General features: G+C 36.5%; 1 protein-coding gene across 2 annotated transcripts in view; it reads right to left on the reverse strand.

Annotated features, from left to right (window-relative positions):
• The window catches only part of MAP3K2 (mitogen-activated protein kinase kinase kinase 2), a 55,285-nt gene that overhangs the window by 15,668 nt on the left and 26,061 nt on the right, over nucleotides 1-13,556 (reverse strand). Inside the window, exons 5-11 of one of the 2 annotated variants that reach the window (XM_075152929.1) lie at nucleotides 13,403-13,502; nucleotides 11,434-11,547; nucleotides 10,690-10,789; nucleotides 9,598-9,728; nucleotides 5,906-5,985; nucleotides 3,891-3,958; nucleotides 800-895 (exon numbers count right to left, since the gene is read on the reverse strand). In XM_075152929.1, the coding sequence (XP_075009030.1) occupies nucleotides 800-895; nucleotides 3,891-3,958; nucleotides 5,906-5,985; nucleotides 9,598-9,728; nucleotides 10,690-10,789; nucleotides 11,434-11,547; nucleotides 13,403-13,502 (689 nt within the window). The remainder of the gene's footprint in view (nucleotides 1-799; nucleotides 896-3,890; nucleotides 3,959-5,905; nucleotides 5,986-9,597; nucleotides 9,729-10,689; nucleotides 10,790-11,433; nucleotides 11,548-13,402; nucleotides 13,503-13,556) is intronic. The other variant, XM_075152930.1, reaches the window with a different exon arrangement.

The raw sequence follows: 13,556 nt of genomic DNA on the forward strand, positions 1-13,556 counted from the left end.
ATCTTTGCCTCTTTAATCTTGCCTTAGAGCAAGGGTCTGGACCGAAGCTGCCTTACAGTCCTTCAGTTTGGTATTTCTGTGATTTCTGTAATAGAATTCCATTTATTGCTGTGTCATTCCATACTGCAAATGAAACCATCTGGTCTTTGGAGAAGTTTCTTCTTAACACTTCTCAACTAGTGCTTGACACACCCTCAAGTCAGACAATCCTACAGCTGCTCCTCTTTCCTTCCTTTGGAAATTTAACATGTGTTAAACTTACATCAATGTTATTCCTGTCCAAATCAGTTTTGTGGCCACATCAGCAGGTGCTGTCTTGCATTCTAACAATTGATTTCACCAGCTAATTGTTATTTCTTGGTTTAAATCACTGCTCTTCAATTTTATTTACTCTTTTAATCTGAGAAACTGTTAATAGGAGCTCCACTGTATTTGTTTTTTTTTTAAGCAAAACAAGAAATGACAAACTAACTGACATACCTACTTTGGATAGAAAAGGGTCACAGAGGTCAAAAGCTTACACTGGATGACTCTTGCATGGCCAAAGATAGAGAACATTTTCATAGCTGTGCATATGAGTCATGAATTCTGTAATCCATAACTTTACCAGAAGTAAGACTGCTCAGCAGCTCCATCAATCATTAGAAGTTTAGCAAGTGACTTCGGGGAAAGAAGTTAAGCTCTCAACTTCTTCAATATTTTCATTCATTAAGAGTTTACAATCTACATTTTCTTCTTCACTTTTTAAGAAGAGAAAAACAGATTAATAAAGTAGAACTCTTGCAGTATTCACACTTACCGTCATTATAGTCTTGTTGATGATATGAAATGTGGTATCTTCGGGGATAAGTCCCCCCCTTTCCAAATTTCTCAAATATTGGAATATCATACTCTACTAGAAAATAAAAAGATACATTTCAAAATTTAAAATGTGGCAAAAGCACATTATTGGTATAGTTTAGTATTATAAACTTAAACATAGGGGAACATATCAGAGGATATGCTTCAAGTTGAAGCATCAGAGCAAAAAAGATTATAGAACAAAAGCCATAAATCTAACAAATCACACTAACTAAAAGGACATTCAGCCAAAAGTTCCAAGGGCTCAAGAATCCAATAGCTCAAGTGGTTTGTAACCTCTTGCGTAAAAGAAGAGGACTGCAGCATACCTAATTACTCTAGTTTTAAAAATAGTTTCTAGAGGAATTCTGGGAAATTACAGTGCAGCAGGAAAATTGGCAGAAACTATTACAAAGAATAAAATTCAAAGATGCATAAATATGAAAAATTGGCGAATGAGTCAACACAGTTTGAATTACTAAAACACATTCAATAGGTCCTCTTTTAAAAATTATTGAAGGAGAAAAGTATTCATAAGATAAAGAGAAAAGTCCCTCATGCATAAATAAGTGGTTAGATGATAAGTACATAACATGGGACTAAATGGTCAACAGTTCCACTACAACTCATGCAGTTTAATTATGCATGAATCCTCTGGACAGAACGATGAACCGCGAGGTGACAAAATCATTCGGAGAAAAAAAGCCAACAGAAGAATTACAGAAAGCCCTTAAGAGTCTGCATGACTGGATGTTAAAACAGCAGAGAAATTCAATGTAGGCTAGCATAGAGGATTGTGATAGAGAGTTCCAATAAAGCAGCAGCTGAACTCTCTGTATTGGCTAAGAAGCAAATTAAATGCTATAAATCATTAAGATACACTGAACAAAGTTTTGGTCTACTCCATTTCAAAGGATTTAGTAAAACTGGAAAAGATTTAGAAGTACAGAGATGATCAAAGATACAAAATCGCTTCTCCGTAAGGAATGTAGGCCTCTCTAGTCTAGAAAAGCAATAGCTCAAAGGGAGACAAAGAGGTCTATTAAAAAAAAAAAAAAATCACAAAGAGCATACTACTTCATAAAACACACTAAGTTGCACAACTCCTTGTCACAACGTACTGCTGATACTGAAAAAGTTTATACAAGTTGAAATAGGGACTGGAAAAATTTGTAGAAGGGAAAAAAAAACCCATCAAATCATCAGAAGAGCATCTTGCATTTGCAGAACTCTTAAGCCATACATTACTAGGAGTATATTCTGAGGAAGGAATATTACACACTCCTTATAGAAGCCTTGTACTGCTTGTGGCAGGAGAAAAGACAAGGCCAGATGGACATTTCTTCTGACTCTATATACTATTCTGGTTTTGTTACACATCAAAACATGAGAATAAATATTGAATATGGAATTAATGATTGCTGTCTATCCCATTGTTAAAATACCAGGGCAGAGCATCCCACAGAAAAAAAAAAAAACAGAAAAAAATATTGCAAGATCATCCTATTAGAAAAGTAACCGTAATAAACAAACACAAGTAAACTACATTAGTTTGTCTTTGGTAACCTAAATTTCTGACATTTCCAACTTTTTTGGTGCTTATCTGTCCCACCTAAAATGCTTCTTATACATAGTTCAATTTTATTTTCATTTAGAAGTGTGCAATCTGTTAAGCACTCTAGAAACCCTAAAAGAAAAAACACACCATCACACCATTATCTGGATAAAGCTTCATAAACAAAATAAAAGAAGCTTTAAAGTATATAATAGACCAAAAAACACAAAACACCCCAGATTCACTGGAAGCTAATTATTGTTTAACAGCAAAACTCTGTAGCGAGGCATGGCCATGAGAGACACTTCAAAGCACTTTCAGGGTTACCCATTGCACTTTGTATCCTGAACCATGCACAACAACTTCGATTCAAGCCAGAGCATCGTATGAAAACAACATTAGTGGTGATGATTAATTTATAGGCACAGTACACAGTTCTCCTTCATCCTTTCACTTTGCAGTGCTTTCAATTACAGAAGTCATGAGCACTTCAAACTGATCCTCATTTCACACAGGAGAAAATGAAGACTCCTTGTACTGGTTTTGGCTGGGATAGAGTTAATTTTCTTCATAGTAGTTCATATGGTGCTATGTTTTGGATTTGTGACCAAAACAGCGTTGATAACAGAGGGATGTTTTAGCTATTGCTGAACAGTGTTTACACAGCATCAAGGCTTTTTTTGTTTCTCACACTGCCCCGCCAGTGAGTAGGCTGGGGGTGCGCAAGAACTTGGGAAGGGACACAGCTGGAACAGCTGACCCCAGCTGACGAAAGGAATATCCCATACTGTATGAGGCTGTGCTCAGCCATAAAAGCTCGGAGAAAGGAGGAGGAAGGGAGGACATTCAGAGTTACAGTGTTTGTCTTCCCAGGTAACTGTTAGGTGTGAAGCCCTGCTTTCCTGGAAATGGCTAAACATCTGCCTGCTGACGGGAAGCAGTGAATGAATTCCTTGTTTTGCTTAGCTTGCATGCACAGCTTTTCCTTTATCTATTAAACTGTCTTTACCTCAACTCACGAGTTTTCTCACTTTTACCCTTCCGATTCTCTCCCCCATCCCACTCTGGGGGAGTGAGCGAGCAGCTGTGTGGTGCTTAGCTCCCTACAGGGGTTAAACCACAACACTCCAAAATTAAATAAATTAACCAAGGTTACGTGCCAACTTAGAGATGGATATTACAGTCCAGTTTAACAAACTGTTGTGTATCCCTATCCACCGCATCATTTGTTCTTTTCAGAGAAGCAGATAAGTTACACTATGCACACTAACAGTGGTGTTACACATGATAATCTAAAAGAAAACATTTGGAAGATCTCATATTTCATTGTTTCTTTTACTATGGGCATTTGGATTGGATTTTGTTGCTTTGTTTTCTCCTATCATATTAAGTTTGTGTAATGTAATACCTCTCAATATGAACTTCCCTTCTAAGCCCTATTGTTTGCAAGAGGAAGAGTTCTGGAAAGCTAGTATGTCCAGTGATTTTTGCCTACCTGAGAATTCCTGATGATTATCTGGATAGCTCTGTGCTCTTGGCATCCGAGATTTGGGATAGTTGTCTCTGGAAGTGTAAAAACATACAGCATCTAAAAAGCTGTTAATCTAGTACTTAAACATTTAATCTTACTGTCTCACAGTTCTTTATGACTGATGAAAAGTTATTGCTATACAAGTTGCTGAACCGGTTTACAAATGTGGAACCCAATTTTGAAAATCAAGTCTAACAGGTATCGATAACAATTCAAGATCAGTAACAATGGAAAAGCTTGCTAATTGAGCTTAATGTAGTAAGATTAAGCTTACCTAATGAGCTGTTAATGAGCAATGGTATTAGTAAAAAAGTGAATTATCACAGGTAAAGCCACAAAGAAGCACTGTTATGTTTAACACCTTTATGGCTAAACGCAAAGGTTTATAGACTGGCAAAATCTCTTATACAGCCTACAAAAACTCTTAAGGAAATTTAACCAAAGAAATGCAGAACCTTTTAACATCTCAAAATATTTCCTCTTCTCTCCATGAAAGTCATAGGATTAAGAGAGTAATTTTATTGAGTTATAGAATGATGAAGATTTTTTTGGTTCGTATACGATCACACTGTTTCTTACCTACAGTTGGTATGTAACACCCAGCCACCAAAAGGAATGGATGGGATTGCCAGTCAGAGCAACTCAATATATTTCCATAAACATACCAAAACAATGTCGTCCTTTTTCTGGTAAGAATTTATCTAATGGGTAACAGAAACTAAATGGGGACACAAAACCTACATCTTTGTAGGAAATATTTGAATGAAGGAAAAAAAAAAAGAAAAAAAAAGAAAACAAACAAAGTAGAGGTGACAAATGAAGTAAATAAAAAAATAGCCAAAGGAGGTGGTAAAAAACCAAAAGAAGTTTTGAAGAAGAAACATGAGTCAAATTAGATTGCTTTGTTTCCCCTTCTTCCACTCACCCCTACCCCACAAAAACCTAAAAATTTAGCATTTGGTAGAATTTCTATCCTATGTAGCTACATTAAACTCTGTGTGCATAACCTGTCACACTCCAACCACAAAATACTTTTTATGTCTATTGTTTTCTTGCTTGTGAAACGGACACTTATTATTTAACTCAAAAATTTATTTGTTAGACCAAATGTATTTGTGTCCTCAAATCACACATTCTCAAATGAAATGGTACTATGGAATATTATAGCTCTGATTAATCGCCACAGGCCATGAATTCCAACTTTTTACTTTTCTACCAATTAAATAAAATATTTAATTAGTAGTATAATTTGTATAGCAGTTCCAAATAAACAAATAGCCAACCTGAGCAACGTAAGACCCAAGGTTATTTGCCTGACCACCATAAGCCAAACAGGAGTATGTTCTGTTTGGCTTACCTGGTGGCTGAGAAACTGTGGACAGTGACCCTCACAAAACACATGAATCTCCTAACAGATCAATCAAAATAGATCTCCAGACCCATCACAGTACATGCTGCCTCTTCCTAACTGACAGGTTTAAATAAGGAAAAACAAGTGAAAAGTTGCAATGGGAACAGAGGGAGAGGAATGAACAGTAATTGCAAAGAAAAGAAGACTGACTGTTGAAGTCTTTAAATGATTCCACCCTCTTTCTTGAATTGGGTACCCTCAACCTTGGAAAAGGGAAGCTTACTTCATATAGCAGTACCTAAGAAATGTAAATTTGATGGAGTTGCTCACTGCCAGGGAATATACTTCACATATATGTAAGACTGGCAATATTTAGTAAAAATCTTAAGTACATTTTTGTAAGATCTGAAGTCTAAATTTTTGTGTTTCAAATGCAAATTGCAAAAAAAAAAAGCTACTTCTATTTTCTGTGCATTAGTAAGCAATTAAGTTTCAATAAGCTTTTATAAATGTTCTGTAACTTACAGAGGAATTTCTGGAAGAAGTTCAGTAACAGCTGTCGCTGGAGAGTTATATGTTACATTATGCAATCTAATAAAGATAAATAATGAATGTAAGTAATTCTTACCCATCTAAAGGGCTGTCAAGTGAGGGACAGCTTCCCGAGCCAGAGTTGTCAGGACTGCTCAAAGACAACGGATCCAGCATCTAAAAAATAACAAGCAGAGAAAGACCAACAAGTTCAATTTTTTGTTTTTAAAATGCTTGAAGGTTTCTGCTTTGAAATGCCTAATAAAAAACAAAGCCAAACCAGAAATGTTAATTACTAGAGAAAAAGGTAGCTGCCATAGTTGAACCTGCATTACATTCTTTTTCCTGAAATGATTCTGTCATTTTTCTCGCATCTAATTAGAATATAGTTAAGGTATTTAATCCTGCATCATGCTTTGTACCTAACAAGTTGTACTGCAACATTCTTCCTGTATATACCATTGTCTCGTAACATTGTATCAATATCTGCACGAGTAGCTTAACAGAATAACAAAAATAAGGCCTCCAAAGGATAAAAAGTTGAGACAGTTAAAAAAAAAGTCATCAAAGAAAAAAATCTCAAATATGACACTGATTGTGATGAACACATTTACATAATACCTGTAGGGGTTTAAGTCTGGCCACCAGAAGTCACAGAAAAGAGCTAAAACCAAATACTGTAAAAAGCTTTTAAACATTTATCTCTGGTTAGGACTCCGACTGAGTTACGCAAAATTTTAAATGGAACTGAAGAGAAAATGGAAGGAGAAAGACTCTCCCTTTTCACCCAACTCAAAATCCTGTTTCAAATAAAATAAACTTTCATCTGAAACTGGAGTTTACAAAAACATCAAAGACAGATTTTTTCCTAGAACACTTCTGATGACCTAGTTATCAATGCTCATGAGCTGTGTGAAATCTGCCATGTATCAGCCTGAAGAAGTCATAAAACTGACTATCTCGGCCAGATCTATTACGTAACGAAAATAATTATCAACACTTTCTCTGTTGCTCAAATTCTAATTCGGAGAAAAAGAAATGGATTGATAGTAAAGAGCATCCTACTGACTACCATCTATTTCTATTGGCTGAAATTCATTTCGTTTATCTCGCACTACCACCCTTGAAGTCCTAAGTATGATGACAGGCAAACACCACTCCCTTCTCTTTTGCAGTAAAGCAATCTGAAAGGTTTTATAAAAGAAGAGGAAATGTAATCTAGATCTTGCATTATTGAATGTGACAATATTACCAGCCTGCCTCTCAAAAACAGAGTGGAAAGCTCATCTGTTGTCTTAAAATGAGCTCCTTCCTAAAATAAAGTTTGTTTTGGTATATTATATAACATCTATTATTTTATATGAATTGGACGCCAGTCTTTTGCTGCAAATTAAGCAGTTGCCCCTCCAATTTTTATGGTTTGTGCTGCATTTTAAAGGTCCTGGGCACATACTTTGCTGAGCACCAATCAAGTACTTATTCAAGAAATAGAGTCCAGAAAGTGAGTTTGCACTCTGCAAACTCGGACACTTAAATGAACACTGTATCGGGAAGGACAGCATTTACCATAGGTTCAGCAATTATATTCCTCTTTTCTCATGCTGAGCAGTGGGTCCTGAAAGGGAAAAAAGCCCATCTGCTGCCAGATTAATTACCTCTATAAATTAATGCAGTATGGTCCAACTGGCAGACCACGGCCCGCTTCTATCCAAACCATCATCTCATCTGTAGAGAAAGTGTGGGGTCTGCTGTCAGAGTGTGAATAGCTGTGCCCAGGCAGACCAACAGGAGAGCAGAGCAAAGCCCTCCACTCCCAAATTCCCTTCCTGTCTTTGTGGGGCAGGCTGTGACAGATGCAGGCAGCATGGTCAACACTTGCCAAGGCGATGTGGCAGCTTAGGGGGGAAGGGTGCAAACAGAGGTTGTGAGTTCCCGACACCCCAATGTGGCCCTTGAGGCTGCTTAGGTCGAACTAACCTGACTTCCTATGAAAGTAAAATTCCTGTATTTAAATCCTGCTGATAGCTTACACAGCAATGCATACATGACAGGTTACTTCACATGTTTCTTGAATACTCTGGACATCCTGGGCCTCATAGATCATCTGTTTGACCAGTCAGTGACCAAAAATTACTTTGCCCAGTCCAAAAGTAATCGTTTCACTGAACGAATCCAGGCCTGGGCTGGATCTGACCACATGGCTATGATAATGAATAGCACCCTGGTCTGGAAATTAGGAGATTCAGCCTCTATTCCCAGCTCAGTCATTAAAATTGTGCAACAAATTGCACAATCTCTTTGCCTCTATTTTTATTCTATCATCTGTCTCTCATTTAGTCAGCTCATAAAAACCATTGCCTCTTGCCATTTGTGAATACAGTGCCAATGTCAACAAGAACTTGAAGTAATTCGGGTATGCAGCATTATTTTTTTTTTCCTCCTTAAAATATCTCTTTCTCCATTGCCAATTCTGTGAGCCATTACATTCCTCCATTTTTTCCTGCTGTTTTTAAGGGCAATTTTGATATTCAGAGAGCAGGATTTTTATTCATGCTAAGTGTGCTGATATCCCACACTAATAACGCAGGTGACATGAGCCAGCAATGTGCGCTCGCAGCCCAGAAGGCCAACCGTATCCTGGGCTGCATCAAAAGCAGTGTGGCCAGCAGATCGAGGGAGGTGATTCTGCCCCTCTACTCTGCCCTGGTGAGACCCCACCCGCAGTACTGCGTCCAGCTCTGGAGCCCTCAGCACAGGAAAGACATGGACCTGTTGGAGCAGGTCCAGAGGAGAGCCACAAAAATGATCCGGGGGGTGAAGAAAGGCTGAGAGAGTTGGGGTTGTTCAGCCTGGAGAAGAGAAGGCTTCGGGGAGACCTTATTGCAGCCTTTCAGTACTTAAAGGGGACTTATAAGAAAGATGGGGACAAACATTTTGGCAGGGCCTGTTGTGATAGGACAAGGGGGAATGGTTTTAAACTAAAAGACGGTGGATTCAGACTAGCTATAAGAAAGAAATTGTTTACAATGAGGGTGGTGAAACACTGGAACAGGTTGCCCAGAGAGGTGGTAGACACCCCAACCCTGGAAACATTCAAGGTCAGGTTGGACGGGGCTCTGAGCAACCTGATCTAGTTGAAGATGTCCCTGCCCACGGCAGGGGGGTTGGACTAGATGAACTTTAAAGGTTCCTTCCAATCTAAACTACTCTATGATTCTATGTGAATAAGGAGAACAAAATATCATACATTTGTGACACCACCACCCCCCCAAAAATGTGACTGTGGAAAGTATTTCAGAGATTATTTATACCAGGCCCGTCACTATCCCCTTGCCTCTACCCCAACACAGTATCAACTAAGTCCAAATAATTCTGACAAATCCAAACTTTTCCTTAAAACCTCTTTTGATTACCTGGGAAAGTGGTAAAACTCATCTTGCTTACATATCCTTCTCATTAAAATGAAGGGTTTTGTGCTTTCTAATGTAGACATCTGTTACTGTAATTTATATCTATCACTACCTCACTCAACTATCATGGAAATTAAGTATATTATCTTTCTCCTTGTAGCAACATATTTAAATAATTGAAGAGACTTAGAGAGAAAAAACAGGTTCTACAAGACTAAACAACCACAATTATTTTTAACCTTCTCTCACAAATCATGTTTTCTAGGGTTGTCATCGTGGTTTTAACTGTTCTTTCTAACAATTCCGTATCCTTCTTGAACAGCAGTATTTCATAAATCAATCCAACAAAAACTTTAATTTTCATAAGATACACACGTACCTGATCCATACTTTCTGGAATGAATTCACCCTCACTGTTGATACTGGTGAAGGACCCATTTCGGGCCACCTGATGCAGTTCATCTGGAATGTATCCTGGGGGAGGTGAACTTCTATCACGCGTATTAGAACCTTTTGAAAGAAAAGGACTAGTCAGAGTCTCTTCACTAACCCAGAATCCAGGGGCTTTATTCAAATACTTCATAGGCACTGAGCCTGCCTGAAGCACTTCTTGCTTTAGAAGTTTCTCAAATGCCTATGCAATACAAGACTTACATATAGCATTTAAAATCTGTAATCCAGGAATTATGAAAAATTCGGGGCAGGGTTGCCTCAATAGCATTAAAAAGAATTTTCATTATGTAGGAACAGAAATGTAATTTGCCCGCACATCTAGCTGGGTAAATTTCTACTTTTGAAACAAAACAAAAATCCAAACCTTTCCACCCATGTCAACTAATCCTTTCCAACTCTTGAGAATTTCAGTTTGTTTTTCTTTGTAGAATATGACATCTGCAAGAACATCAATACCTCGATTCATAATAAATGCATAATAAATTAATTAAATTCTCTGAAAAATTATTCATTAAACTCTCTAGTTTCGTAATTAAATTTGGAAGTTAACATCACACCAACTTTAAAGCATGAATAGGCAAAAAGGTTATATCAATGCCAAAATAAGTATCTTAAACAAATGTTCACACATTAAGATTAAAAAATATGTGAGTCCTAAGTTGAGCAAGGAAACTCATTGCCATATAAACAAACAGATTTTTCAGTAACTCATTCCTGTATCTGAAAATAAAGTGGAGTACTAACACAACTTTTTAGGATACCCATCAGTTACCTCAATTAATTCTACATAGATTTATTTACTTGTGATTTTTTTGGTTAATTTTCTGTACTATATACATTTAAACCACCTTGAACTTAAAATTCAAGATCCACTCCTCTGATTGCAAACTCTATAGTATGATGAGTCATTGATGAGTAGAGAAATTCAAACAGTCTGTGTTGAGAACAAGATCTTCATGAAGAGAATATTACAAAGAAAAAGTTTTTACAATTAAAGCTATTGAAATACGTTGCTTACCTATTACAGACAGCCGCCTTTTTCTGTCTGTCACACCAAACACTGTATTATCTAAATCTTCCAGTGAGGGTAAGGGTTCCACGTTATTTACACTGGGTGACTGAAAATGCGTACATATTACAAACTGCAATTATTACTTTACACTCCTGACAAGGAAAATACTTTGCAAACTTTAAAGGTTTTGAGCAACACATTCTTTTTTTCAAGTAGTCGAAAAGAAGCTTGTCAATTTATACCAGAATTCATCTATTTTAGTAGTTCATTCTTAATATTTAAAAATACTTTTCAATATGTACTAGTATACAAATTCTATCAATATCATGGCTGTGGTGTGATAGGTAATACCAAAATAACTCAGTATTTAGCCTATAGTCCACTGCTACCGTTTGCTACAACAAACATTTAACTTGCAACATAGGCGTGTCACCAGCATATGACTTAAAGAACAGTTTCAAATAGCTACAGTTACTTAAAATTCTATGTGCTTCTCAGATCTGTATCATATTATCATCCTATTACGGAACACTTTTCTAGCACTGTAGGGAAGGCATACAAAGAGAGAAGAACAGTATCCAGGAAAAAGTTAAAAACAAGTCAATACGAAATGCTAACAGATGCTTAAAGTGAACTAAAGAAGCAATCAGTAATGTTTTCAATTGGAAAAATGTCATCTTTAAGAAAAGATACAAATTATACTTCAATATAAAAACTGAGGAAAAAGACATTTAGCATGTCAACTCATACCTGTGTATTTCCATGTATTACAAGTAATATCTTGAGACTCTTCATATGAACACTACGGTCAAGCAGTTCAACAGCTTTGTCCAGGTCATCTTGTGTGGTTAATGGAATTACAAGCTACAAAAAGGAGAAAAAAGAAAAAATAAAAAAGATGTCTTAAACAGGACACAAGAAAGAAATGAGGAAGTCAAGTGCAGAGAAACAAATAAACTGATGCTATCTTTCCTTTCATTCCAAACAACTTGAAAATAAAATTTATTAAATGATGCCTCAAGTTACCACCAAAATGTCTGAAGTTCAACCTTAACTTTTCCTTCAGATGCCTTCAATAGGTGGAAGCATGGTGAAACAAGTCTTCAAAATGGAGCAACCATTTTACACATGTACAACTTAATATCCTACAAGTTTCAGAGAAACATGTGCAACAGTGTCAATGTATTTGCCATCACCCAAATTAATGCAAGTCTATAAGATAAATAAAAATAAGTCCTATTTTACAGAGCATAAAGCACATTTTTCTATCTCACAATATTACAACTATATTTATTTGAAGTTGTACCACTAGCAGAATTTCTCCATTGAATAAAAGAATTTGTTAAGGAAGTTATCAGGCATGATGTGATCCACATGGAACAACTGTAGTCCTCCCTAGAATCTCCTTGGATCTAATTAATTAGAATTAACTTGGCATACATATATCTTTAGAACAGAAAATGATATGCCTGTTGAGATCTGAGTTCTATAATGATTAAAATTGGGCTTATGTTTCAGGAGGGTAAATTACAACTTCTGCTTCTAACAAAGCAACAGCACAATATAGATTTTTTAAAATCTGTTCTACTTATAAACCATCTCAGTCAGTGATGCTCAAATACAACATCAGTTGAAATACAGTACTTTTATACAAAAAGAAATGAGAACAAGGGATGAAGGTCTTAATAACAAGTGAGCATACTCTTCATTTTAAGTTGCATTTTTAATGTTAATGACAGGTTATTACCATCACATTTCTGAAAGGTGATGGGATGATTTGCCAACTAGTGCAGAAGATGACATGCAGAAAAACTGCTCAAATGCCTAAAAATCTATCCAAGAAAGAGCTGAGGTTCAAGCATCATGAAAGGCCATTTCTTCTGACTTTCCCAATCTCCAAAAGCCTTCTGTAGGAAATCTTCGGTTTGAGGATCAATTTCACAGAAGTGCCTGGTAAGGTAGTGAGTAACCAACAAACAGCAGTAACAGCCATTTTCTTCTGCAAAGATGCAGATTAGATACAGCAATTATATTGTGCATAATCAAGCACACAAATAATCCTCCATGCACTTTGCTGACTCAAGGCAAAAACCAGAAGTAACTCCTCAGAATGGATCCTGCATCTGTAAATATATTTCCTATTAATAATTCCATCTCTACTTCTAAAGGAAAGCTGGAAGTAATCTTGATCAGGCATAAGTGGCTTGAGGGCGCCAGCACTGTTCCCAAGAAATCTTAATGAACAAGCCACTTTAAAAGGAGCAACAGTTAAGTCTAGTTCTCCAATCCAAACATTATTAAATGCAACATTCTAGCAATTACATAACAAGACTAATCCTTAAAGAAAAAAAATATACAAGAAAGGATAAATGTTATTTCAAATTTACAAACACGACAAAGCTCAAAGCGGTAAAGACTCTCCCAAAGTCATGCAACAGGACTGTGGCAGAGCAGGAAGACAATTTACCCATTCCCAATCAAGTCTGAGACATGATTTATTAAGATATGACTCTCTTCATAAAACATTTCATGCATCTCCTGCCTACCTTAATCTAGACAAGCCTCACATATTTGAGAACACACACATTAGAAATCTGGAGTTTTGTGACTGGAATAAATTTTATCACAGGAGTAGTTCTCACTGCTTACAAGAGCAAATTTCAGCCTTAAAATAATCAATGTACAAGTCACTGAGAATTTAGAAGACACAGAATATTACCTCATTATTGCTATAATGTAAATCCATAGTTTGTCCAAAAGCAACTTTAGCTTTAGCTGCAAGATCTTCAAGTTTAACAGGCCTTGGTAATTGCAGGATCCTGAAACACAATTTAAGTTATAAAGAATTTTTGTCCATTACTTATGAAAATCTG

The sequence above is a fragment of the Calonectris borealis genome, chromosome 6 (assembly GCF_964195595.1).
Source record: "Calonectris borealis chromosome 6, bCalBor7.hap1.2, whole genome shotgun sequence".
NCBI classification, from domain to species: Eukaryota; Metazoa; Chordata; class Aves; order Procellariiformes; family Procellariidae; genus Calonectris; species Calonectris borealis.